Below are 27,077 nucleotides of genomic sequence, written 5' to 3' on the forward strand. Positions count from 1 at the left end.
ATCAAATCCACTGCTGGCATGATTCATATGAGACTATCAAAGCAGGCTTCACATGTGCTCCAAGAGGTTTTATCAGGTGCTTTTCAAACACTTCATCATGGAACCGGAAATTCTGTCTTTTAGTCTTTCTTGTACTCTGTCACTCTCGAAGACCCACAAAGGAATACACTGCATGAACCGTGCCTTTAAAAAGTTATACAAAAGAGGGGAGAAAGATCTCATGTATACAGTCAGATTTTTATAAAACTGGTGAAACACTGAGTGATCATTTCCTATCTATCTATCTATCTATCTATCTATCTATCTATCTATCTATCTATCTATATGATTTTATAACACATACAATCATCATGCTACATCAACTTAATATACCACAATAATGAAATTAAAAAAGAACTTATTGAAATAATATAATACTGTCTTGTGCACCCCACCCCCCCAGGACCCTTATTTTCCTTTCCAAAATTGTAATGTATCCTGTGACGGTTTACTCCCTTTCCCTTTTTCTAATACAAATTTAACAAATGGACTCCAAACCTCATCAAAGTCATTTTGCTTCAGTAATCCTCTCTTAACTTTAATACTACTCATGAGTGTCATTAATAGCTATATCCCAGACTTCTTTATACCATTCTTCTATTTGATAATCCCTTTGTTCCTTCCAATTCCTGGCAATTATTAATCTAGCTGCAGTTAATAAGTTGTTTATTAAGTCTTTACTATTTTGTGTACATTTAACCCCTTCATATATTGATAACAGTGCTATCCTTGGCCCTATCTTTACCTTCCATCCCATTATATCATTTATCTCTTTAAATACTATTTGCCAAAACCTCTGAATAGCTTCACAAGTCCACCACATATGGAAATAAGTGCCTTTTTCCTGACAACCTCTCCAGCAATATACAGAATACTTTTTATCTATTTGGTGTAGTCTTACTGGTGTTAAATACCACCTCCATATCAGTTTATAATAATTTTCCTTTATTCTTACTGACATAGTCTTTAATAGACGTTGGTTCCATATCTTTTCCCACTCTTGACTACTCAACTGACTTTCCATGTCTTGATCCCATGTCATTTTATAATGTTCATATTGCTCTTCCAATCCCAGCAATATCTTATATAATGCACTCATTATACCCTTGCTAACTATCTTTCCACCTCCCTCTTCCCTTTGTATGATCCCTATCCCTTCTTTTCCCTATAGCTTTTAAACTTTGAGTTTGTTCTGACTCTATACTGTTAGCTTCACCCTTCCCGGTGCCTGTTTACACTTCCCTGTGCCTGTTTATTTATTTATTTATTTATTTATTACATTTTTATACCGCCCAATAGCCGAAGCTCTCTGGGCGGTTCACAAAAATTAAAATCATCATAAAACAACCAACAAGTTAAAAATACAAATACAAAATACAATATAAAAAGCACAACCAGGATAAAACCACGCAGCAAAATTGATATAAGGTTAAAATACAGAGTTAAAACAGTATAATTTAAATTTAAGTTAAAATTAAGTGTTAAAATACTGAGTGAATAAAAAGGTCTTCAGCTGGCGACGAAAGGAGTACAGTGTAGGCGCCAGGCGGACCTCTCTGGGGAGCTCATTCCACAACCGGGGTGCCACAGCGGAGAAAGCCCTCCTCCTAGTAGCCACCTGCCTCACTTCCTTTGGCAGGGGCTCACGGAGAAGGGCCCCTGTAGATGATCTTAAGGTCCGGGTAGGTACATATGGGAGGAGGCGTTCCTTTTGCATTCTCTTTCCCTCCTTATTGTTTACTACAACTTTATTAGATTGTAAGCCTATGCGGCAGGGTCTTGCTATTTACTGTGTTATCTGTACAGCACCATGTACATCGATGGTGCTATATAAATAAATAATAATAATAATAATAATAATAATAATAATAATAATGATCAGCTTTTCAATCTCCGTACACTCCCTACACTTTAAATTCTCCTTTTTCCATTTTTTTTGTCCATTGTTCTAGCTGTAATGCCTCCATCCAGGAATTTTTTCTCTCCCTTACTAACTCCTTTATTTTCTCTTTATTATCCATCTTTTCCATCCAATCTTTTAATGTATTTACTTCTCTTTCCCTTAAAACCTTTTCCAACTCTTTCTTTAAGTTCTCTGGAAAATTCTGCACCATTACTACTGGAGTTAGGGGGGGAGATCTTTGGCATTAATTTTCCTTTATATGAGTGATCATTTCCATGTGTAGTTTTTACAGGAATGCCACATTTTGGGTGCATGGTAACAGGGCCAACCCAAAACATTTTCCTGCCCCCACACTGCACCTAAAACAACAACAACAACAACAGCAATCTGATATAAAGATATGGTAGTTTAAGGCTTATTACTCAAGATCTACGAGACCGATTTTGCTCTCTCTTTTTGTTTTAAACTGAAGCTTGAGTGGTGTAGATGTGCAGAAAATTTTGAAAGTTTGAAAAAGTTCAAAGCTCAAGGTTCAATAGCAATCAATTTCCTGAGCATCAAACATGCAGGGCAGTCCCTCCACCAGCAGGATGACAGACAGCCCTGCTTGGCCAATCAGTGTGCAGTGAAGGCTGGTCCTAGGTGCAGCTGCACAACTAGGCTGTTGCCACTTGCACACACTTCATACGTATGCATTGAAATTGATATTTTTGAATCTATGAAACCACATTTTTCTTCTTTTTCTTTCTTTCTTTACTTTTCACAAAATTGTGTAATAAAAAATAAATTGTTTTTTTGTTTATTATATTTATATCCTGTCTTTATTCCTCCATGGAACCCAAGGAGTACATAATCCTCTTCCTCCTCTCTATTTTATCCTCACAACAACAACAACCCTGTGTTGTTGGTTGGGCTGAGAATCTGTAGGTATGTCCACACCATAGGGTGTAAAGGGAGGGAGGGGGAAGGATCGTGCTTACCGGCTTCTGTGATACTCTCCTAGCATCCATGTGACATCACGGAAAGATGTCGTGGCTGCCATTTTTTAAAGGAGTTTTTAAAACAACAACACCCAACCAGCTCTCCACCCCGATGGGCATGAACTGCCGCTGTGCAGGTCCGTTCCCATTTCAAGTGCCCCACTACTCAGGAGGATGGGATGACCCGGGAGCAGCAGCCACACAGCCTGCACTCCGCGGACTGCGGAGAAGTCAGGTTTTCCATGGTTCCCTATATCCTGGGGAAAGTCCTTGCTCGTCCCGAGTTGCTCCTAGGATTCCCTGTGTGTCATGTGGATGCACAAGGACAATCTAAAGACTACCCCAAGATATAGGGCTGGTGTAGACATGCCCTGTGACTGGCCCAAAATCACCCGGTGAGCTTCCATGGCTGAGTGGAGACTAGAACCCGGATCGCCTGACTCCCAGTCCAATACTTTAACCATGACACCACATTGGCTATAGTGAAGATCTCAGATTTCCCTCAGTATGTTACAGTAGAATCAATCGTGACTATTTCTGTAATCTGATGTGGTAATTTGGCTGCATAAATGCAACAGGGGCTGCAGTCCTGTTTTCTTTGCAGGGAGGGGGTAAGTCCTATTAAATACAGTGGAACTTACTTTCAGGTCGACATGGATAGGATTGGACTGGACAACATTGAAGACAAACATTAAAGTGTCATGGAAGGCAATAACAAACAGCATTCAAAGGAGCTTTACAGCCTCTAGAAATCAGTGATGAGAACTGGGAAGCCCTAAAGATCCCTTTCCTCAGATTAAAGTTTACAATAGAATTACCAAGATTTCATGGGCTAAGCATCCAAACGTCTCGGCGCCAAATGTGACATACTCCAGTGACTCTCTAGCGAACTCTTCTGCTGTTTTGGTGAATAGACTAGGCTTCATCCACATGGTCATTGGAGTAGAAACAGCAAAAGGAGTCACTGCCTGAAATGAGAGATAACATAACCACAGCAGAAACAAGCAGCCACCTCACATTCCTGAAGGCTTTGTAAATTACAGAAGGGAAGTGGGATCGTATAAAGTAGGGGTTTCAGTAAAATTTTAGAAACCATATAGGAGTTGCTGGGTTGTTCCCAATTGGACTGTCTGAGCAGTATCCAACATAGCTCGCCCACTAGTGGGATCTCCCGCTTGCACAGTGGGAAGCTAGCAGTGCCCAAAGCAATCAGAAATGAGCCGAAATCCTCTCTTCAAAAGAGTGCAGATCAGCAGAGCTCACAGAAGGGAGCTGTGATGGTCAGTCCAGTTCCAGAAATGAGAGTTTCCAGTCATTACCAGGCTTACTTGAAGAAACGCTAATTCCCCATTGCACAAGCAGTGGATCCCCCTTGCACAACACAACCAGCCGAGGCAGAGCAGCCCTATTGGACACTACCCATGTCTCAAAACCGACCCATGACAGAGCTCCAGGCCTAACTGGGGGTGTTAGGTCCATAGAATCATAGAATAGTAGAGTTGGAAGGGGCCTATAAGGCCACTGAGTCCAACACCCTGCTCAATGCAGGAATCCACCTCAAAGTATCCCTGACTGATGGTTGTCCAGCTGCATCTTGAATGTCTCTAGTGTGGGAGAGCCCATGACCTCCCTAGGTAACTGGTTCCATTGTCATACTGCTCTAACAGTCAGGAAGTTTTTTTCTGATGTCCAGCCGGAAACTGGCTTCCTGTCACTTGAGCCCATTATTCCATGCCCTGCACTCTGGGATGATCGAGAAGTGATCCTGGCCCTCCTCTGCGGGACAACCTTTCATGTCCCATATCATCCATTTTCTACAGACAAAGCACTTCTATGTAGAAAGTAGCATGATGCCTGCATCTAGATTCTCTTCTGCCAGCCACACATCGGTACATTTGATTATGTGCACACATAATTCCTGCGACGTGTCAGGAAAGCCCCCCCCCCCCATGCGTAGAACAATTTCCTTCATCTTGGAAACACTGGCAAACACCCTGTAGAAAGGAGAAGTGGGGTCTGCAGGGAGCATTTTTGCCAGGGAAAGGAGAAATGGATCCCTTTGACTGGAGTTTAAGGTTCTCGGTCTGGAAGTACTTACTTCGCTTTTCATATTGTTATAAGCCCCCTTTTACATCAGCTAGCATAATACAACTTTTATGTTACTTGAAGTTTGATTAGGACTACATCTTTTCCCCTGGAACTCCTCATTTTGTGTCTGGTTGCAGTTTAAAAAAGAAGAAAAACCATGATAGTGTTTGAGAGCAGGTCCTTCATAAATTGCGCTGCTGCTACTATCAACTCCACAGTTCCTCCCCACACTGCACTGCACTTTCCAGACAGTGGATATGTCAAACATTGCTATGACTTCATTTGTTAGCTAAAACCACGGAAAGGCAGGGAAGCAGGCTGCTTTCTCACACAATGAATGGATAGAATAGTGGCTGCATGTTCTGCCCCATTTCTCAGGTTGTGCCTGGGCTAGAGACTTGCTTTTTTTCCTGTTGAAATGAAAGTTTGGAATCTGGGCGTTATAATAAGGGCGAAGAAAGGAAAAACAATAAATACATCCACGGTTTCCCAGCACCTCATCTATTCAGTGAATTGTGCTTTATGCTTATTCCAGCAAAAAATAGAAATATATCACCTGTATGATCATTCCTTTTGCTTTATATTCCATTTGAAGGGCCCTGGAAAATGTGTATACAAAAGCCTAGACAGACAAAATTATATACATTGAGAAGATTTATGCTTTATTTAATTACTGAAACATCAGATTATAGCTAGAACTCCCCTTTCAGGAGTCCACGATCTTTCCTACCTATCACCACCCCACTTTAATGTTGGATGTTTTTCATACTGGGAACATAAAGGGTGCATGTATAGAGAAGTGTCACCAGTTTCACTAACGTTAAACCAGGTATAGAAGCCCCTGCAGGCATTCAGAATTAACTCACAAAGGGTGGGAGTGCTGGGAGGAGAGGGGCCTCACACATATTTGCTCCACCTCCACCATCCCCATCCCTGCAGAGGGAGCTTCTGACCATCACACAAGGTGTGCAAACGTATGAAGGGGGCTTCCACAAGTGGACTGGACTTGGCCCGTGGGCCTGAGGATCAACACCCCTGCTCTCTTTGAAAAGCTGTCCAGACCAAGGCAAAGAACCCTAAGAAGGGAGAGCAACGGAGGGCCTTGGAGTTGCCCTTCAATACTCAGCACCTGGACAAGTGACTGAGCAGCCACACAGCTCACCTGGCCAGTTTTCCCCATTATGTTGAGCTATATTATATTTCTATTTAAATTACAGTAATTATTTCTAATGTTCGTAGGTTCTTCCAAAGAAAACTGAGAGTCGTAGAATGACTACAGATGATGACATTAGCCTGGATTGAGCGCTATCTTATTGTATGGGATTCTGGCCATCTTTAAAATCTTAACAAGTCTTTTAGATATGTGGCAAACTCATCTTCTGTATGGACTTATAGAAGGCAAACCTGGCCAAAGTCAAAGACGCTTTAGTTAAATCAATGTTGGATTACTCTAACAGGCTGTATGCGTTGGTGCCTTTGAAAAGCGCAAAACACAGCTAGAGTTTTGACTGTTGTTCTTTTTGGATCATGGGATTCTTCCTTATTACATCATGTGGCTTGGGACCAGGATATTTACGGGACTGTCCCCTCCAACACAATTTTGTCCGCCTGCTAAGGAGGAAAGGGGAGGCCTGTTCCAGATCCTGCCACCCTCGGTGGAGTGGTTCATACACAGCAGAGAGCCTTCTTCTTCCTGGCACCCAGCTATGGAACTCTTTGCCCCAGGACATCCTATCAGATGTTTCTCAGACACCTAATAAAAAGTGTTTTATTTCAGCATGCCCATGGTATGGCCAGTTCTTGAATATTATTTCCCTATTGCAGCTTTCCCCAACTTGATGCCTTCAAGATGTGTTGGACTGCAACTCCCATAATTCTCAGGCAGCCAATGGCCATGCTGGCTGGGAATTATGGGAGTTGCAGTTGAACACATCTGGAGGACATCAGGGTGGAGCAAGGCTGCACTATAGGTTTTTATCTATAAAAACTGCTTTATAGCAGTTTTATAGCACTTTATAGCACTGCTTTATCTGCTGCTTCTAGTTTTCGTATTTTAAAATATTGTAGTGTTTCTAAATTTCGTTCAGGTTACCATATTGTTGGGATGGAAAGGATTTCCAATAAATAAATAAACAAACAAACAATAGCTTGCTGGGATTCTGAAAATTCTATTAAAGGTGTCTGTGCTCTTTTCCAGAAATACCATTCTGTCAAGAAGAAATTACACTTCACGCTTAACAGCACAATCCTGTACATATACCTTTTGGGGATCATCAGACAAGCGATTTATCGCATGCTCACAACTGGCCACTCGTGTTCTCTTGCGGGACATTTTGACGATGCAGAGATCATTCCTGTTTTAAAATAAGCCTCAGAAAACCCGACTTTTTAAAAATAAGTCGGGATTGGTCGGATTTCCTGCCATGTGCAGGAAAGTTCCCCTATAAAGGGTGCTGTTCCCATTGTTCTACTGAGGCCATGTGGTCTCTGAACACTTCCCCGTGTAATTGGAGCTTGTCCTCAATGCGGAAATGAAGTGGGGAGCAGAGCAACGGTATTAGATGATAGGGAAACGCGATTTCCCTCCATCTGAAGGAGCTCTTGGTCTAAGCAAACCTATCAGTATATTTGTTGTTTATTCGTTCAGTCGCTTCTGACTCTTCGTGACTTCATGGACCAGCCCACGCCAGAGCTTTCTGTCGGCCGTTGCCACCCCTAGCTCCCCCAAGGTCAAGTCTGTCACCTCCAGAATATCCTCCATCCATCTTGCCCTCTTCCTTTTGCCTTCCACTTTCCCTAGCATCAGCCTCTTATCCAGGGTATCCTGTCTTCTCATTATGTGGCCAAAGTACTTCAGTTTTGCCTTTAATACCATTCCCTCAAAGCTTAAAATAAAAACACACACACATGAAAGTCTTACTTTAGAGGCAGAATAGATGGCAAATAATGGACAGGGAAAGGTCCCAACGGCAGAAGAGAGATTCAGAACTATTCCCTTTTGTCTGAAAAATAAAACAAAATGTAGGGTAAATGATCATTGAATTATCTTACCTGCGTAAAACACCGGCGGGCTTCCCACACAATGAGAGCCAAATGACACATGACACATTCGCAACCATGTCAATTCCCCCATCCAAAATAAATAATAGCATATGTGGCAGGGCCTTCATTTCCATTGGGACTGCAGTGGGTTCATAGCGGGGGGGGGCGCTATTTCTGTCGGGACTGCCGGGGAGGAGAGGATCTGCATGGTGTGATGAAAACTGGGGTAGGCTGCATCTCCTTCTCTTTCATTTTAGACTGACATGGTTCCTTATGACATGTTTATCTTCACTGATATTTTGGCCTTCAGTTGTGCTTTTTATGTAGTGAGGGCCGGTATGAGTATATTTGTGCATTTCCAGAGAACTTTGTCAAGTCACAGGATTCTTGTTACACTGCAAGAGTGTCTGTCTGTTTTGTTCCTTTAATAGAGGGGATCGCCCGTCTCCTCACTCAGAGGCCCCCATCCTCACCCTTCTTATAGTAAAGTGCCTGGCTTCTAAAAGGTGCCCCACCAGTTCCTGGTGGATTTATTCCCAAATGTTTTACCATATAACATGAACAGTATATCTCTTTGTGTTAAAGTCAGTCTTGATTTTTCCTTTTGCAACAATTGTAATCAGAGGGGAGGGTTCTCAGCCCCTCGGTTATATTTTTTGTTGAATGGAAATCTCAGTCCTCAACTATAGTTTCAGGAGGGAAGATAATCTCAGCCATTCTTTGCAAAGCACCTTCATTTTCCCTTCCCTTATTTTCTGATCCTTCCTTTCTTCCTTACTACCCCTCTTACTGTCTATCTTTCTCTAAATTTCTCTAATCCTTCTTACATATTCATTGATGGCTAAATCCACCAGCCTGTGCGCTGTCTTAATTGAATTTTACTGATTTAAAATTTCATACTGGTTTTAACATTCGAATGGTTTAATTTGTTTTAGAATTGTATATTTATTGTATATGTATGATTTTAGCTGTACGAGGCCCTGAGAACCTTGTGATATAGGGTGGGATATAAATGTTTTAATAAATAAATAAAGCAATATTTTTTATTTTATTTTTTCCATTAGAAATATTTGGGGAGGCGCTCACACATTGGGGCACCAGCTTCTTGTGCAGGTGAAAAAAAAATGCTTAGAATAAACCCTGGATCACACTTTTCTCATGTTAATAATGGACGAGAAAGCATGCACTGCTGTTGTGATTGCTGGTTGGAACACCACTGTGTGAATGCCACGGGCTCCTATGGGACACTGTAGGTGACATAGCTCTCCCACCTACGCTTGTACAAGTTTCACAGGAAAATCCTATCCATGTCTCCTCCAGACACTGGGTTCAGTGGGACTTATTACCAGATAAGCAAGTATAGGATTGCAGCTTCAATTTGCTTTTGTTCTCATTTTAAGATTTTCAGAGTCATTTGGAAGCTCTGCACTGTGGTACAGCAAAACAATTGCATGGGAGGGAGCACACATCTATTCAGATTTTGAAAAAGAGGATGGAAAATGGAAGCATTTTATTTATTTGTTTGTTTGTTTGTTTGTTTATTATTGCATTTATATCCCGCCTTTTTTCCAAAAAGGAACCCAAGGTGGTGTATATAATCCACCTCCTCTCCATTTTATCCTCACAGCAAACAAACCTGTGAGGTAGGTAGGGCTGAGAGTCTGTGACTGGCCCAAAGTCAGCCAGTGGGCTTCCATGGCTGAGTGGAGACTAGAACCTAGATCTCCTGACTCCCAGTCCAACACTTTAGCCACTACACCACACTGACTCATTTGTACCTTTAGTCCTGGGGTGTCAAACCTCTTCCACCTTGAGGGCCGAATTCTATTTTGGAGAAGCTTTCGGAGGCCAGCGGTGGGTGGGGTCGAAGGGAAAAGGGACCAAAATACAGAAAATACCAGACTATTTCAGCTTAAAGCTCCTACTGCCAGTAAGTGAGCCTTAGAGTTTTTTTAAAAAAAAAGTTTGCTTTGTTCGCAGCCCACCTCCTAAATAGATCAGCCATTCCTGCATGCATGAATCTGGCAAATCGCCTTTTAAAGCCATCAAAGCCATTGTCGACCACCACCATACTTGTAGCAGTGTGTCCCTCTACTTAACCATATATTGTGTCAACAAATACCTTCTTTTATCTGTCCTGAATCTACCACTAATCAATTTCAAATCCTAGGGTTATGAGAAAGGGATAAAAATAAAATAAATCTCTCTATCCTCTTTCTTCACGCCATGCATAATTTTATACACATCTAACATATCCTCCCTCAGTGGTCAGGGGACCTGCAACATTTAAACTGCATCATTTAGTGGTCTCTGACCTGCATCATTTATACAGGTCAGAGAATTAGCACAGAAAATGTTCTCCATTGTTTGGGCTGTGCTGCACACAGTGGCACCAAGCTACATGGCCCAACATGTAGCACCAAGTTACATGGCCAGAAAGAGTGTGCACTTTATTGCAGCAAGTAACCCAACTACATAAAATCAATGCAAAGCCCATTAAAATTGGGGAGCGACTTTAAAAACGAACAAAAACAAAAGAGGACGTAGGGAAGAGGCTTACCTCGGCACCATCTGTTTCAAAATTATCCGGGTCATCTAAAAAAAACCCAAAACACACACCCTTATTTAGAAATTCATGTGTGTGCCTTTTTGAGAAAATATCAATAGTGTCATAGAATGGTAGGGTTAAAGAAATGCTGGCGATCATCTAGTCCAATCCCTTGCTCAGTGAAAGCATCCTGCAGCTACAATATCCCTGACAGATGGGTGTCCGGCTTCTGCTTCGATAGATCCAGCAAAGGACAACCCACTAGTGAATAGACATGGCTATTTATAATCAAAGCTGCTTCAATATAGTCAGGAAAGGACGGGTGTGCTGGTTCTACTGGGCAGATGGGAAGACAGGGACGCGCCTTTCAGAGGGGCTTCCCAATCTCTCAGTTTGGCACTTTAGCACATAATCAAATAAGCAGAAAAATGAAGGTAAAACCTGGCACTGGATCACATGGCTACAACACGAATTCCTACAGCACGTGCAGCCTAGAATTCCATGTGTCTGCTATACAGGGTGGGATCATCATGCACTATATGGGGGTGCCTTGCAGCTTGTACACATCAGTCATGTTGCATGAGAGGACACAACACTTTCCCCCACCCACTGAAATCCTTTGAAAGGAGGAAAAGTCATTTTAATAATGGGGAGAGAAGGAAGAATGGGAACTAGGACCCAAGAAGAAGCAAAGAGGGAGGAACAGTTTTAAATGATCTTGTTGAAATCATGTGCTCCTCTCAGGACATGGTATGGGGGAGGCATAGCAAGTGGGAATTGAAAGATTAAACAGTTGGGAAGATGTGGTGAAAGCTAGGTTAAGATCAGAGACTCCTAACAGTTCAAGAAGGGAAATATGATATTCTGTAATAAATATTTATAAAGGTACTTGTTGAGGTTGCAATGAACAGCGATGTTGATGTTTGAAATGTCTAAAACCAAGGTACACATTTCGAAGGACAGATCACCTTCCATTTGAATTTCTTTTGCTCTCTTTGTGAGCAGATACTGTGACAGCAAGAGCTGTCAGAATCTGTTCACCCAAAAAAAGGGGGGGAAAGGAAAACCAAGCCCATACATTTGGATAGCCCTATGGACATTAAGACTGCCAAAATCCCTTGTAAAATTGTGTATGGAGTTTAAATAGAGCTTAGACAAACAATTTCCCAAATGGTTTAGAAGAAAATGTGATAATAAAGACAACCAATTCTAACCCCGCATGGTTGGAGAGGGATAATAGGAACATTTCAGTACTCCCAGAAGGAAGAAAATCCTTCAACCAATGACATTTCTGCTGAAGTTAAGCATCTATATCAGAACGATAAGAAAATTAGACAGGTCCATGGAGGACAGACAGAGCAGTGCCTTTTAGCCATGACATCTAAAACCAGAACCCACATATTCAGAAGAAGATTAGTTGATTGAAACCAAGGATAGCATGAAGGTCATTTTCACACAGGCACACTAAAAGTGCTGAGTTTGTTTTGTTTCTCTTGTGATGTGTGAACATAAACTTGGAACATTCGGAGGTGGGTTTTTTTTTAATACTCTCTTCTGCTTCCTGTCACACATTATCCACATTCAGACTTGTGTATAAATTGCACAAGAGGGGCTCAAAGGCACTTTTGGTGTCCCATATTAAAAATGTGAACTATAGAGAGCTCCAAAAGATGCCCAGAGGTTGCAATGAATCCATTCAATAGCTAATGGCAAAGCAAATGAGCAGGAAGAACAGGACACAAGTGAAATGGAAGGAAAGCAAGAAGAAAGGCCCAGAAAGTTGAACTAGAAGGGTGGCTGGCTCTACCATTAGGGATACTGTGGCAGCAGCTTCAAGAGGTGGATGCTGGGGGAGTGGGGGGCAGAGGTTAGGTATTGGAGGTCAGAGCTGCGTGTGCCATGTGGCCTGTCCTGAACCCCTGCTGCCCTCAGGTGTGGTGAAGGACATTCTTCCGTCCACAGCGTTGAAGGTTCAACTGATAGTCCAATCATCTGTACATTGAAGGGGGAGTCCTTCACCTCTGGCAGCAACATGCCTTTGGCCAGCTTGGTTAACTGGTCTTATCAGGAACTCCCTGTGTTCTCAAGAAAGGAATTCTTGACTAAAAGAACTCAAGCTGTTTATCTCTGTGGCCCAGACAAGTTTTTTTTAAAAAAGACATGTATTCCATTCAGATGTTACAGCTTTCTTTCTTTCTTTCTGGCAAGCACATTACACAAAATTGTAACATGTGTCCATAAAGTGCAAACCAGTCCAGAGTAACCACAATTTAAGCTAATTTTGAAAACCTCCTCCAAGATCTTTTCAACGAATAGGCAACAAAGCTATGATCAGACAGAACATCTTGTACGAAAAACTTATTTGACTGCAAATTATTTGTTTTTGGAATCTGTTTTTGGAATTTTCTTTCACAAAAGAAATGCATTTTTTCCAACACAGGCTGAGCCTATATGTGGTACCTACCTTGGTGAGAGACAGGATGTTACAGTTGAGGAGGTCCTGTTGGGAGTAATAAATGGATTACATGGGTGCTTTGCTTGTCTGGTGAAGACAAGACGTCCAGAAATTAAAGGTGAACATATTAAAACAAATGACCAGAAACAGCTACTCACTGGCACACATGAGAGATACAATACAATCCTCTATATATTTACTCAGAACTCAGTCCCATTGTGTTCAATGGGACTTGTTTCCAGTAAGTGTGCACAGGGCTGCAGCCTTAATTTTGCTCTTCTGGTTACCTCCAGTCCATTGTAAAGCTGGACATTGTGAGGGAATTTCTCTGCATCCCTTTGCCTTTCTTCAAGCTTCCAGGACTTTCTGTGGATTTTATGAAGAAAGATTGGGTGCTTCCAGATGGAAGGCTGCTAGCACTAGCAATAAAGAGATATTGTGCAGCTATTCCATCTTTTCCTCCTTAATTGAATGGAGGAGGAGGAGGAGGGAATGGAAGTAGCAGTGGAAAAACACGGAAGGGTTATAAGCGCAAGAAAATGGTAAATTCTATGAATGAGGCAGCGCAATTGCACAATTAAGGCCTCTTCTGGAAGTAGCCATTGATTGGTTGCTTTTTCAAAAGCACAATTGTAGAATGATTTTCAGGGAAATAGAAGGTTTAAGGAATTTGACTGGCTTAAAATTACAGGGCCACGAACTTTGTATTAATGCTCTAATCAGTTCAAAAGAACCTTCATCAAAACAAATTCAGTCAGAAATGAATAGGATTCCTTATTTTAAAACAGGGGTGGGTGACTTTTGGCATCCCAGATGTTTTGGTGTGCATCTCCCAACAATAAGCCAACAGACCTGTATGGCCACAAGTTGCCCAGGCTTATTTTAAAAGCTCATTGGTCTTCTGTCCATTTTTTTCAAGACAGAAGTTCGTTGTCTATGTTTTCTGTGTGAAAGGGAACGTATCGGCGTTATCGGTTGCAGTCAAGGACACACACTATCACAGAATGCTCCTTACCTGATCTTTATCTGGCATATTAAGAAAACGGCATGGGAGGCGGTCAGGAAGTGTTCCAACATTGTTAACTAATAAAAGGAAGCATAGTAAGTAGAATCACATTACTAGATGGTAAAATTGCCTAAGCTGGGTTAATGACTTAGTTCGGCACATAGCAGCAGCAAATTGTGGGATAATTAACTTATAATTTGCTGCAGCGCATGCAGCAAATTATAGTGTCAATACACAACCTCAAATCTGCCTGATTGTAGGTTGCTCCATGATGCGCAAACCCAGACTCATGGTTGTTCGTGGGTTAAACAACCCAATGTTAACATTCAATTAGTTCTTAGGTTAACTTTGGATGGTTTAACCCATGAACAACTCAACAGTGTCTGGGTTCGGGCGTCACAGAGCAACCTAGGATTAGAGAGCCTGGAAGGTGTATACTGAAGCTGTAAGCGACTCATGCCTGGCATGCACAATGGCAAATTGTGATTAACCAACCCACACTTTGCTGTCATTACATGTGAACAGGCTCAGTGTGAAGGTAGAGCCATTGCTGAACTCACTTAGGGTATTTTATATAATACTAAGGCCATTTCTACACCAGCCCAGTGTAGAGGGAGAGAGGGGGCAGGATCTCGCGATATCCTGATCACGAAATCCTCCCCTTAGTCCACCTGTGGGTGCAACATCCCGGGATGAAGGAGGGTGTCGTGCCCGCCATTGTTTTTAATTTTTTTTTAAAAGGAGCTGAGTGCACATGCACTCCAATGAAAAGTGAGTTTTTAGACCCTGGACTTAAGGATCTTAAACCCCCCCCCCTTTAGACAGCTATGTATATTACGTCAGTGGTGAAGCACACTGCTAACAGACCTGCAGTCCCAATCTGGCCCACCTGGGGTTCTCCAGGTGGCTCCACCACCCTTCCCATGGCACTGTCCTTATCCTTTCACTGCCTGTAATCTGGTGGTTTCCTGGCTTTTGTAGCTTTGCAGGTTGCAATGCCTCTAGTAAGGTGTAGTTACAGGCAGCAAAAGCTTTAAGCTAAAATACGCTGCTATGTTTGGTATTTTGCTCTGCTCCTTGTGACTTTGGCCCCATGGATCACCTTAATGCGGTCCCTGGGAGCTTTTCCCAAATAGAATTCAGTCCACAGGCTGATAAAGGTTCAACACCGCTGCCATAAGAGCTAAAAACCTTCTATTAACCAACTGTCTGACTGCTTTTAACGATCAGTGGCATTATTAAATGCTCACCATAGCTTTCATCTTCAAAGAAAATCTCATGCATTTTTACTCATTCATCAGAACAGGTTGCTTAACTGTAACTGTGGTTCTTCGAGTGGTCATCTGTGCATTCACACATATGGGCTCTGCACAGGGGTGAAGCCCATACGTGTGATGCGCAGAGACCATGAAGAATAATTATGGCTTTCTAATATATTGAAAAAATTAAAAAATATATACATAGAAACAAGACATTTCTCACTTCAATCTGAAATTAACCCTTGAAAATCCATTGAACCCTTGGACAGCTTACCCAAAACTCCAATTTCTAATCCTTGCAGACTTTCTTCAATATCATCATATATGTTCTTTTTGGTGAAGTCAGCTTGTATTGTTTTCACTTTTTTCCCTGTGGTCTGCTCTTCATTTGAGGGGGAAAAAGAAAAAGAAAGAAAGAAAACACGTTTCCGTGCTGTACAAATTGAGTTGGCTGCTGCTAGAACAACAATGCACTACTGCAGAGATGCATCGTTGCTGGCTCGTCTTATAACACCAGTGTAGTGACACAAATTAAAGGCAGGCAATCAAATATTATGGAGTTCACTGGGAGGCAAGCCATGAGTGAGAAACAAATTCGGCTGTTGTGTCAAGTAGGAATCAATTCTCAATTGCCAGCAAAATAGCTCATTGTTAGATATGGTAACACTTTCCCATCAAAGATGAATCAAGAAAGTGATTCCCTGTTATCAGAGGAAGACGAGGGTAAAATGCCTCCTTGCAAAAGCCCCGAGTAAACAACGTGATTTCCCTTAATGTAGAGATGCTTCCTGTCTGGAGACCATAGGTTTAAATTGTTTTAATCTAATCAATTCATGGTATAAAGATTGATGCCCTAATTTTAGTTTAGCCATTTACTGATCACAACAATGTTTTAAGAAGAACAAGCAAACAAAGAAACAAACACAGGAATCCATGTTAGTCCATAATCCACCCCCACTACTCCCACCGCCAATCCACAGTTGGCCAATAGCTTCTAGCAGAGCCTAATCAAATTATGTCTGCTCCATCCTCCTACACTCCATCTTAAGACGGTGACCAAATGCAGACTTTTGTGTCTACAACATCCAAGGCCGTGTCTACACCAGCCCGATAGTCCAGGCTGGTCACCGCTGAGTCCCTGTGTGTCTAAATGATGCACAGGGACTCCTGGGGGCAGGATGGGGATGGACACGGGTTTTCCCAGGGATAAAAAAAAACCCCTGGGAAAACCCAGTTCTTTCCATGGTTTTTGGATCGTCTCGAGACTGCGGGAGGCGTGGGCGCCCGTCCCAGCTTCTACCCTCCACCCCGCAAGTAGCGGGGGTCAGCAGAGGGAAGGAGCTGGTCTGGGGGCAGTCCAGGGACATCAGGGTGGGGAGGGGAGCAGGGTCAGACCTTTAAAAAAACCCACACTTTTTGCTGGAACACAAGTTATTATTATTATTTATTTAATTTATTTATTTATATAGCGCCATCAATGTACATGGTGCTGTACAGAGTAAAACAATAAAATGGCAAGACCCTGCCGCATAGGCTTACATTCTAATAAAATCATAATAAAATAAGAAGGGGAAGAGAATGCACCAAGTGCGCTCTGGCTCCTTTTCCTTTAAAAAAAAAAAATGGCGGGTGCAACGCACACAACGTCCCTCCTCTCATCCGGGACATCACCCTTCCATTTAGACACCCTGTGATGATCCTGGAAGCAGGTAAGTCCGGGATCACCCCCCTCCCTCTCGTATGGTGTAGAAAGGCCCAAGTCAGCTTTTCTCCCCTGCCTCCCGTTTTGCTTAACTTCAATCCTGATAAAGAATTCGAAAAAACCGCCCAGAGAGCTTCGGCTATTGGGCGGTATAAAATGTAATAAATAAATAAATAAAATTTTTAAAAAACCTGAAAGCTTGCACACTCTTTTGTAGCAAAGGTAGCACCCAGCTGTAGAACATGAAGGAGAGATGGCGAGGAGGCATAGTTGATTATCACTCATTGTTGCATGTCCAGTGTACATTTACAGACTGCGGCTCATGCTGAAAACATGAGAGGCAATGTGGTGTAGTGGTTAGAGTGTTGGACTGGGAGTCGGGAGATCTGGGTTCCAGTCCCCACTTGGCCATGGAAGCTCACTGGGTGACTTTGGGCCAGTCACAGATTCTCAGCCCAACCTACCTCACAGGGTGGTTGTTGTGAGGATAAAATGGAGCGGAGGAGGATTACCTTGGGCTCCTTAAGGAGGAAAAAAGGCGGGTATAAATGTAACAAATAAATAAATACTTGCCATGTCATGTGTGGAACTTCCCAACACTAATATTATGTGGCGCTAAATACAGAAGAAAACTCTACATGTTGAGAAAATTGACCTTATACGCCTAGAGCAGTCTCCCAAGCTCCCCTTACACACACACACCCCAGCCAGCATGGGAAGAATGCTTTCATTTTATAGGGACTTACCTATTTCAGAGGCTACCTTCTGCAATTTTTCAAGCGTTCTGCTAATCAAAACAATATTTAGTCCACGTTTGGCCAGCTACAAAAACAAGTTTTAAACATATTAATGTTTCAGAATTGAGCAGGTTGTGATGTGATGGAGCACTTTCAGTGTAAAGATCACTGTGCTTTCATTAATGGCATTTTGTGAGAAAACAACCCCAACCTCCAAGAGGAACTGACCATCTTGTACTATCTTGTCAGCACACTTTCTAGATGCCTACTACGTCTGTCCTAATATCCACAAAGTTGTGGAATGCCCAAGGGCACTGAAACACAAAGCAATTAGTAGACTTCCACTTGAGCGATAAGAGTCTGAGCAAATTGGAAAATTCCTCTTCCTAGGGGTTTTCTACATGAGGCTTTTAAACTGCACATTTACAAGGCTTCTGCTTCCAGGTTTATTGAGGGATTAAGATTGCCTCCTCTACATGTGTTTTCCAGGTTTTTACTTTCTCTGCCTTTCTATATATTTCATTACACAACCACTAGGTGGTGATGTAGTATAGCGGATTGTGCAATTACACAAGAATCTCATTCTGTCATTTCTAAATAATACCACACTTCCTTCATTCTTTTCTTGTATAGAAAGGCTTTTAACGGCAAAAGGATGAAAATGCTCATACGGGTCTTGATCTTCAAAATGATGACCAAGATTCACTCCCTCCTTCTTTTATATTATCTCCCACCACCCTCTGTGAGGGATGTAGCCACATGAAAGCAATACCCAAGGCCATCTAAAGGGGGGCTGACATAGGACTTTTCTACACAAGGCATTTACTGTGCACTCATCATTCCCTACTCATGGTTGTTTACAGATTCTTTAGAGAATCTCATGACCTTCCAGGTTCACTTTTGTTGAGGTTTTTAATTTTTTTTAGAGCTGGGAAAATGGGGTATTATTTTGTGATGATGAAAGAAAATGCTGTTTCCATTTCTGTACTTGTGCTATTCTGCTATATCACAGTGCCACCTACAGGTTATATAGCAGAAAAGAGGAAAGGAAGCACTCCACATGTAGTGCTCGTATCCCCATACTGCAACGAACTGGAAAGTAGATGCAGTGGATTAACATCCCCATGTAGAAAAGCCCTACAATTACCTAGCTGTACCAATGCTTGAAAGCTTCGTATCTTCAGTGCTAAGGAGAAAGTAATGCCACCTCCCCGCCCTTAAAAAAAGGAGGCTCCAGGTTTTATGATATTTAATACATTTCTTTGACCCACTGTGCTTCTAGACTGATCCCATGATTCCCTTGCCTATGAGCTGGAGTACACACATTGCAGTCACCACAGGTCCAGGTGCTAAACAGAGGGCTGGGGTGGGCAAACGTATGCTAAGATTTAAGAACAGGGTCCCTCAGAATACACTCTCAGCCCAGGAATATGTGGTCAGTCACAGAATGGATACTGTTTTTATACTGTTTTTATGTTTTTGATGGTTTTAAATTTTGTATACTTTTTTAATGTTTACTGTTTTTAACTTTTGTAAACCGCCCAGAAAGCTTCAGCTACGGGGCAGTATATAAATGTAATAAATAAATAAATAAATCATATCTTTTCACCCCAAAATCCACTCCTATTTTCCCACCCCTAATATTTTTTCAGCAATCTTTTTTGGGGGGGGAGGGGGCTTTTTTGGTTGCTGCTATTCTTAGACTATTAGGAGTTAGAATCTAGTGAAAATGACACAGAAATCTACAAGTACATCCTAATCTACCTTCTGCTCATCTTGATGTACTGCCTCTTAGATAAATAAAGACATGTTCCTGTACAAGGTTGCAAAATAATGGAAGACGGGTGAGGTGCCGGATGACTGGAGGAGGGCTAACGTCCCTATCTTCAAAAAGGGCAAAAAGGAGGAACCTGGGAACTACAGACCAGTCAGTCTGACATCCATCCCTGGAAAAATTCTGGAGCAGATTATAAAGAAGTCAATCTGTAAACACCTTGAAATCAATGCAGTGATCACTAGAAGCCAACATGGATTTGTCAGGAACAAGTCCTGTCAGACTAATTTGATCTCATTTTTTGATCGGGTAACCTCCCTTGTGGACTGTGGGAATGCTGTGGATGTCATATATCTTGACTTCAGCAAAGCTTTTGACAAAGTGCCCCATGATATTCTGATTAACAAACTAGCTAAAAGTGGGCTAGATGGAACAACTATTAGGTGGATTCACAGTTGGCTAGAATCGGACTCAAAGAGTACTTATCAATAGAACCTTCTCAAACTGGGGAGAGGCAGCGAGTGGGGTACCGCAGGGCTCAGCCCTGGGCCCAGTGCTCTTCAACATTTTTATTAATGATTTGGACGAGGAGGTGCAGGGAACACTTATCAAATTTGCAGATGACACAAAATTGGGTGGGATAGCTAATACCCTGGAAGACAGAAACAAACTTCAAAGTGATCTTGATAGGCTGGAGTGCTGGGCTGAAAACAACAGAATGAAATTTAATAGGGATAAATGCCAAGTTCTACATTTAGGGAATAGAAACCAAATGCAGTTACAAGATGGGGAATACTTGGCTCAGCAATACTACAAACAAGAAGGATCTTGGAATTGTTGTAGATCACAAGCTGAATATGAGCTAACAGTGCTATATGGCTGCAAGAAAGGCAAATGCTATTTTGGGCTGCATTAATAGAAGTATAGCTTCCAAATCACATGAGGTACTGGTTCCTCTCTATTCAGCCCTGGTTAGGCCTCATCTAGAGTATTGCGTCCAGTTCTGGGCTCCACAATTCAAGAAGGATGCAGACAAGCTGGAGCGTGTTCAGAGTTGGGCAACCAGGATGATCAGGGGTCTGGAAACAAAGCCCTATGAAGAGAGACTGAAAGAACTGGGCATGTTTAGCCTGGAGAAGAGAAGATTGAGGGGAGACATGATAGCACTCTTCAAATACTTAAAAGGTTGTCACACAGAGGAGGGCCAGGATCTCTTCTCGATCCTCCCAGAGTGCAGGACACGGAATAACAGGCTCAAGTTAAAGGAAGCCAGATTCCAGCTGGACATCAGGAAAAACTTCCTGACTGTTAGAGCAGTACTACAACGGAATCAGTTGCCTGGTGAGGTTGTGGGCTCTCCCACACTAGAGGCCTTCAAGAGGCAGCTGGACAACCATCTGTCAGGGATGCTTTAGGGTGGATTCTACATTGAGCAGGGGGTTGGAATCGATGGCCTTGTAGGCCCCTTCCAACTCTGCTATTCTATGATTCTAAGGACAAACATATGCAAAGCCCTCTGAAAAGTTCTTTGTTGTTTTTGCTGCAACAGGCCAACATGACTATCCCTCTGGAGACTGTTAAAATAAATAAATCTATGTTTCAGCCAGATGTGGATCTATCTGCCAAAACAGCCTTATTTGACAGATAGTCCCTGATCTGACTGAAACATCAATTTATTTATTTTAACAATTTTCAGTTGTGTTAGTTGCAGCAAAAACAATAAAGAGTTTTGTGTCACCTTAAAGACTAACAAATTCATTTGGGCATCAGCTTTCATGGACATGGTCCACTTCATCAGATGCATGATCCCATCTGATAAAATAGACTGGGTCCATGAAAGGTTATGCTAGAATAAATGTGCTGAGTCTTTAAAGTGCCACAAGACTCTTTTGTTATTTAGTTACAAGATTTATATATATAACTCTTATCTAACAAGATTATCAAGCAGTGAAGATTTATCATGTGAAAGTCTATCATCATGTTGCTCTGGTCATAGGTACACTTCCAAGGTATACTTACACCACAGTCCTATACATGCCTACTCAAAAGTCCCATGGCGTTCAATGGGGCTTACTTGCAAGTAAGTGGGTACAGGATTGCCATCTTCCACAATCTATTGCAGGGCTAGGCAGACTTCAAGCTTGTGGGGTCTGGTGTTTTTTGTTTTTGCATTGTTTTTAGTAGAATTGTGGAGCTCCACCAACCTGATCCAGGTGTCAAACAGAGGCTGAGAAGAGCAAAAGTATGCTAAGATTTAAGGAACCGGGTGCCTCTGAGCACACGCTCAGTCCAGGAATACAGTATGTGGTCAGTGCCAGAATCATATCCTTTCACACAAAAATCCACTCCTGTTTTCCCGCCCCAAGTATTCTGCTCACCTCAATGTACTGTGACTCAGATAAACAAAGATAAGTTCCTGTGAACTTACCTTTATTTACAAGAATAACTGTAAAAACACATGCAAAGCCCTCTGAATGCCTTGAAGTGCGCTATACATGTTCAGTAATTTTGTAGGCAATTTTCTTACCTCAAAGGCGTAGGCTCTTCCAATGCCATCTCCTGATCCAGTGATCACTAAAAAATGCATTTTAAACAGTCATTGTCCTTGTGGGTTTTCTTTTATCCCAATTTCCTTTGTCAATATGTAGTAAAGACACTTATTGTATAATTGAGTAGTGGGGATAATGTAAAATGATCTAATCCATGGAACAGAATAGAGGGAAATATACTACAGAGCAGAGATGCTACCACCTTAGAAAGTGTTATTCTTGAGTAAATGTTTGTGCCTGAGCTAAATTTGTGAACCGCCCAGAGTGCTCCAGCTATTGGACGGTATAGAAATGTAATAAATAAATAAATAAACAAATCAATAAATCAAGGAGACTCAGAATTCTGTTGACAGGCGAAGGTTCCAAGGTTCTTACCCACCAAGGTGGATATAGATGGATAATAAAATAAAAATAAAAATATGGACTTGTCTTCTAAAACAAGTTAACCTAAGCAATTTCATAGAAGGAAAGGTGTCCATTCCCTCCTCCTGGCAGAATTGGACTTGGATTTAGTGGAGGCTGGTGGCTCCAATGTCAACGTGGCTGTGAATCAGTTCTGGATTTCAGTCAGAGCTGTAAAGGAGCTATCCAACTGGTTCTGACTGAGAACCGGAGCAGATTCACTGCCCACTGATATCAGAGCCACCAGCCTCCACTGCTTGGATCCTAAGATAAGTTAACTTAAGGAAGTCTGTTTAAGAGAAGGTTCTGGTTCCACACCCACACTTTCCTGATCCCATATTGTTCAGGAGTCCCCCTCAGATCCTCCAGGCAGGCTTTTTCAGATGGTGGAAGGGGTAGGAAATGTTCGTCCCATGAACTTGCTTAACTACGAGACAAGCCCATATTATTATTATTATTTTATTAAATTAAATTTATATACTGCCCCATAGCTGAAGCTCTCTGGGCGGTTTACAAAAGTTTAAAACAGTGAACATTAAAAAGTACACAAAATTTAAAACCAACAAAAAATATTAAAACAACAGTATAAAACATTATTATTGTTGTTGTTGTTGTTGTTGTTGTTATTATTATTATTATTATTATTATTATTATTATTATTATTATATATCTTCCATGGTGGGGGGGAATCCTGGGTCACATTGACTTAGGCAGAAACATTTACTCCAGAACATGAAGTTCCCAAAGAGTGCAATCCTATACATATTAGGATGAGCCAATGACTTTGATGGGATTTACATGCAGGAACGTGGGTATACCACTGCAAACTATGTTTTACAATCCAAGTTGTGGTTTTACTTTTATTTTATTTTATTTTTTAAATGGAAGTTTAATTTTCATTTAGTTTCAATTATTTATATATTTATCTTGCTCTCCGCTGCTCTACAATAATTTTAATAACTATGGGCTCACTGCAGCTTCATATCTGTATGCTTTAACCATTCCCAAGTATAGGAGAGCATTTACCCTTGGTCGCTTTAATGTGTTGCCATCAGCATTACTAGAAGGACGGTTTAATAAGATCCCGGTTAATGAACGGATATGTCCCTGTGGTTCTGGAGCAACAGAATCTGTTGAACATGTCATTTTGCATTGTAACATGTATGAGGAATGCAGAAAAAAGTTAATCTTTCCTTTATTAACTGCCTTTTCTGGATATAGCCCCACAACGTTGGTATTAATTTGTTTAAGGGATGTGTCCTCCCATATTACTGAAAGGGTCTCTAAGTTTCTCATGACCTCAATGCAAATTAGAAAAATAACATTGCAATCCTTCTGAGAGAAGCAACTCACCAAGCTGTATTTTGTTTTTATGTCACCTTTTATTTATCCTTTGTATGTTTTGGTGTTGATTTTGCTGGTCTGTGACCGTAATAAAGAACAATGATGATGATGATATATTTATTACATTTATCTACCGCCCCATAGCTGAAGCTCTCTGGGCGGTTTACAAAAGTTATAGTATCTTTAAAAGCAAAACAACAAAAACCCACCACCACCACAGCTAACAATGTAAGACTTAAACTGAAATCTGAGTTTAATAATACAAACAAGTTATGGCCAAGCTTATAGATTAAATCTTTTAAAACTAAATCTATGACTCCCTGGAGAGCCAGTGTGGACTGGGACTCAGGAGATCTGGGTTCTAGTCCCCACTTGGTCATGAAGCTCCTTGGGTGACTGTGGGCCAGTCACAGACTCTCAGCCTAACCTACCTCACAGGATTGTTGCGAAGTTAAAATGGAGAGGAAGTGGACCATGTAACCCACCTCGAGTTCCTTGCAGGGGAAAAATGGTTGGATATAAATGTAACAAATTACATTTATCAGACAGTTTGATATAATATATATATATATGTGTGTGTGTGTGTGTGTGTGTGTGTGTGTGTGTGTGTGTGTGTATCTTTGATAAGCTGCTTTGTGGAGTAAATACTTTTGTAGTCTGCACAGCCCTGATGCATAGCAAAAAGGGGCTCTCTTTACAACCTAAGGCTAAAACTACAAGTGGAAAATCAAGCCTCTATGACTCCTAGCAGGATGCCTTACAGACTACGGGAACAGCTGAGTTGGACTCTTTTGGCACGTTTGCACTACCAAAAAACCTGTATCTCAGGAGGGCTTGAAGGCAAGACAAACAAGGCAACATCTTTTCTTGTTTGAAGTGTAGCAGTACACTGCTTTAACCACAAGTAAGCTTCAGTGAGTTCAATGGGACTTTGAGTCTAATGATGCTTACTCCCAAGTAAGTAGGTATACGGTATGCAGCCTTACAGCACAATGTTATGCATGTTTACTCAGAAGTAAATAATACTGTGTTTGATAGGGCTTATTCTCAGGTATGCATAGGACTGCAGCCTTAATGTCTTTTCAGTATGTTTGTATTGGTATTTATCAAAGGTATCTCTGAACTGGCTTTTTTTCAAAAGTAGGGTGAACATATGGAAAGGAGGACAGGGCTGCTGTATCTTTAACAGTTGTACTGAAAAGGGAATTTCAGCAGGTGTCATTTGAATGCATGCAGCACCTGATTAAATTCCCTCTTCATCACAACAGTTAAAGCTGCAGGAGCCTTGCCCTTTTTGTATCTGGCCAAGAGGGCAGGGTTCCTACAGCTTTTCTATACAACTGTATACAACTGTTAAAGATACAGGAGCCCTGTCCCCCTTTCCATGTGGTTACCTTATTCAAGAGGATATGAGAGGGTTTTACCCTTAAAGACGCCTGAAAATAATGTTAAAATAAATATGCTAATAAGAGTGGGGTTGTGTTGTTCTTGGTTTTAAAGAAAAGAAATACTAAAGGTGTAGAGGGTTGTATTTCCTTAATGAAAAAAGTGCTAGGGAGGTTCAGCTGTCATGAGCTTTGAAAGACTGTCAGCAATTCTTTGTACACTTACCAAGGAGAAAGGCCCATAGGAACTGATAGCAACTTGCACTGGAGTTACAACCTTAGTATTGTGCAGCAGGTTCAAGCCAGAAAACCCCTTTATAATAGAAAATTCTCTTGCAACTACAAGCTGAAGGCAATTACAAAATTATACTTGAATGGAAAGAAAACAACCAAGAAAGAAAGGTCAAGTGTTCTGTTTCTGCAAGATGGAAAATTTGTGACTATATAACATTTAAAACACACAACAACAACAACAACAACAACAACAACAACAACCATTCACAAATGAATGCCCACCATTGCAATGCCAGTTCTAATTCTCTTTCCATTTAAAATAGTGAGTAATCCCAATTTTGAACAATCTGGATATTAAAAACCACATGAAAGGAGAAGAATTTGATCTCCTTTACACTAAAAGAAGGGGCATAATTGAATTAAGACAGTTGCCATGCATCGTAGGCACACAGAAAGCTGCCTTATAGCAAGGCAATCCATCGGTCTGTTTGCTCTGACTGGCAATATCTTTCCAGAGTTCCAGGTGGGGGGTCATTCCCAGCCCTACCTGGAGGTACCGAGGATGGAACCTGCTATGCCAAATATACAAAGCAAATGCTCTGCCACTGATCTACTGCCTGTTCTACATCACAGCAAACAAAAATTTAAGGGAAGTTCCTTTACCTGCCCAGTCTCCCATTGACTGAAAAAAAGACCGAGGCAAAGTAGTCCATAGACGTGGGAAGAAATATCTCAGGAACCGAATGCATTTCACCACAAAAACCAGGCAAACGATGCTCCCAAGGAGAGCAAGCAGCTGCTGCTGGAACTCACCCATGATGAATAGATGTAACAAACTCAAGACAAGGTATTGCCACTTATCTCTTTTCTGATGGGCTGAAACTTTTGAGTTCTGGCAAACCCCCCCTTCCTCCAAAGAATCTAATCATAAACGCTTGAGTCATGTGGATTTTTCCCCATGGAGTGCACAAGGAGTTTCCTTGGCCCAGATATGGAAACTGCAAGACACAAAAATAATAATACTACACAAACCAAGTATGAGCTCTTGAGTCAAGCTGATGATATGCCATCTTCGGCAGAAGGCCAAGGAACTTAAATGCCTGGTTATGTTTAGATGAGCCCAGAGATGCTCACACTGTGGTCTATGTCAACCTTTCCCAGTTCAGTGCCCTCAAGATGCGTTGGATGACAACAACCCCCATCATCCCCATCCATCAAGGGCATGGTAACTGGGGACAATGGTAGTTGTGGCCCAATACATCCAGAAGGCACCAGGCTCGGGATGGCTGGTTTATTAGGCTATGTTGCCTGATTTGCAGAATGATCGTGCCTTTAGCCAGTGAAATGCTGGCTCCCTGAGCTGAAAGATGGATCTGACACAAAACTCTGCTTAGGAATACCCTTACACCTTATTCAAGATATTCATAGCCATCTACTGAAGTTTCGGCTTTCTATCAGGACCACTTAGCTAGTGAACTCACAAGGCAATCCTATGTGTGTCTACTCAAAAGTGAGCCCCATTGTCTTCAATAGAGCTTACCCCTGGTGTGTACAGGATTGCATCCTGAGTGTGTAACTGTGAGTGGCTCAGGGTCGGGCACAATAGTTCTTCACCCACTCCCCATTTTAT

At 41.7% G+C, this 27,077-nt stretch overlaps 1 protein-coding gene across 1 annotated transcript; it reads right to left on the reverse strand.

The window, feature by feature from the left end:
• On the reverse strand, positions 1 to 26,264 carry HSD17B3 (hydroxysteroid 17-beta dehydrogenase 3). The gene is made up of 11 exons (XM_063128577.1): positions 26,111 to 26,264; positions 22,061 to 22,107; positions 17,769 to 17,844; positions 15,595 to 15,702; positions 14,071 to 14,138; positions 13,065 to 13,100; positions 10,613 to 10,647; positions 7,931 to 8,012; positions 5,567 to 5,632; positions 3,741 to 3,890; positions 1 to 183 (listed from the first exon to the last, which is right to left on the reverse strand). Exons 1-11 carry the CDS (start codon positions 26,262 to 26,264, stop codon positions 73 to 75), a joined length of 933 nt encoding a protein of 310 aa, XP_062984647.1. The 3' UTR covers positions 1 to 72.
• Between the last annotated feature and the right edge of the window lie 813 nt (positions 26,265 to 27,077).

Source organism: Elgaria multicarinata, chromosome 6 (assembly GCF_023053635.1).
Source record: "Elgaria multicarinata webbii isolate HBS135686 ecotype San Diego chromosome 6, rElgMul1.1.pri, whole genome shotgun sequence".
Classification (NCBI taxonomy): Eukaryota; Metazoa; Chordata; class Lepidosauria; order Squamata; family Anguidae; genus Elgaria; species Elgaria multicarinata.

Excerpts from the sequence above, each read along its gene's own strand:
- HSD17B3 (XM_063128577.1), bottom strand. The coding sequence starts at position 26,264 with ATGGGTGAGTTCCAGCAGCAGCTGCTTGCTCTCCTTGGGAGCATCGTT. Across the intron at positions 15,703-17,768 it reads GAAGGTAGCCTCTGAAATAG|AGCAGACCACAGGGAAAAAA; the intron begins GTAAGTCCCTAT and ends CCTCAAATGAAG. Across the intron at positions 14,139-15,594 it reads ATTAGAAATTGGAGTTTTGG|TTAACAATGTTGGAACACTT; the intron begins GTAAGCTGTCCA and ends TCCTTTTATTAG.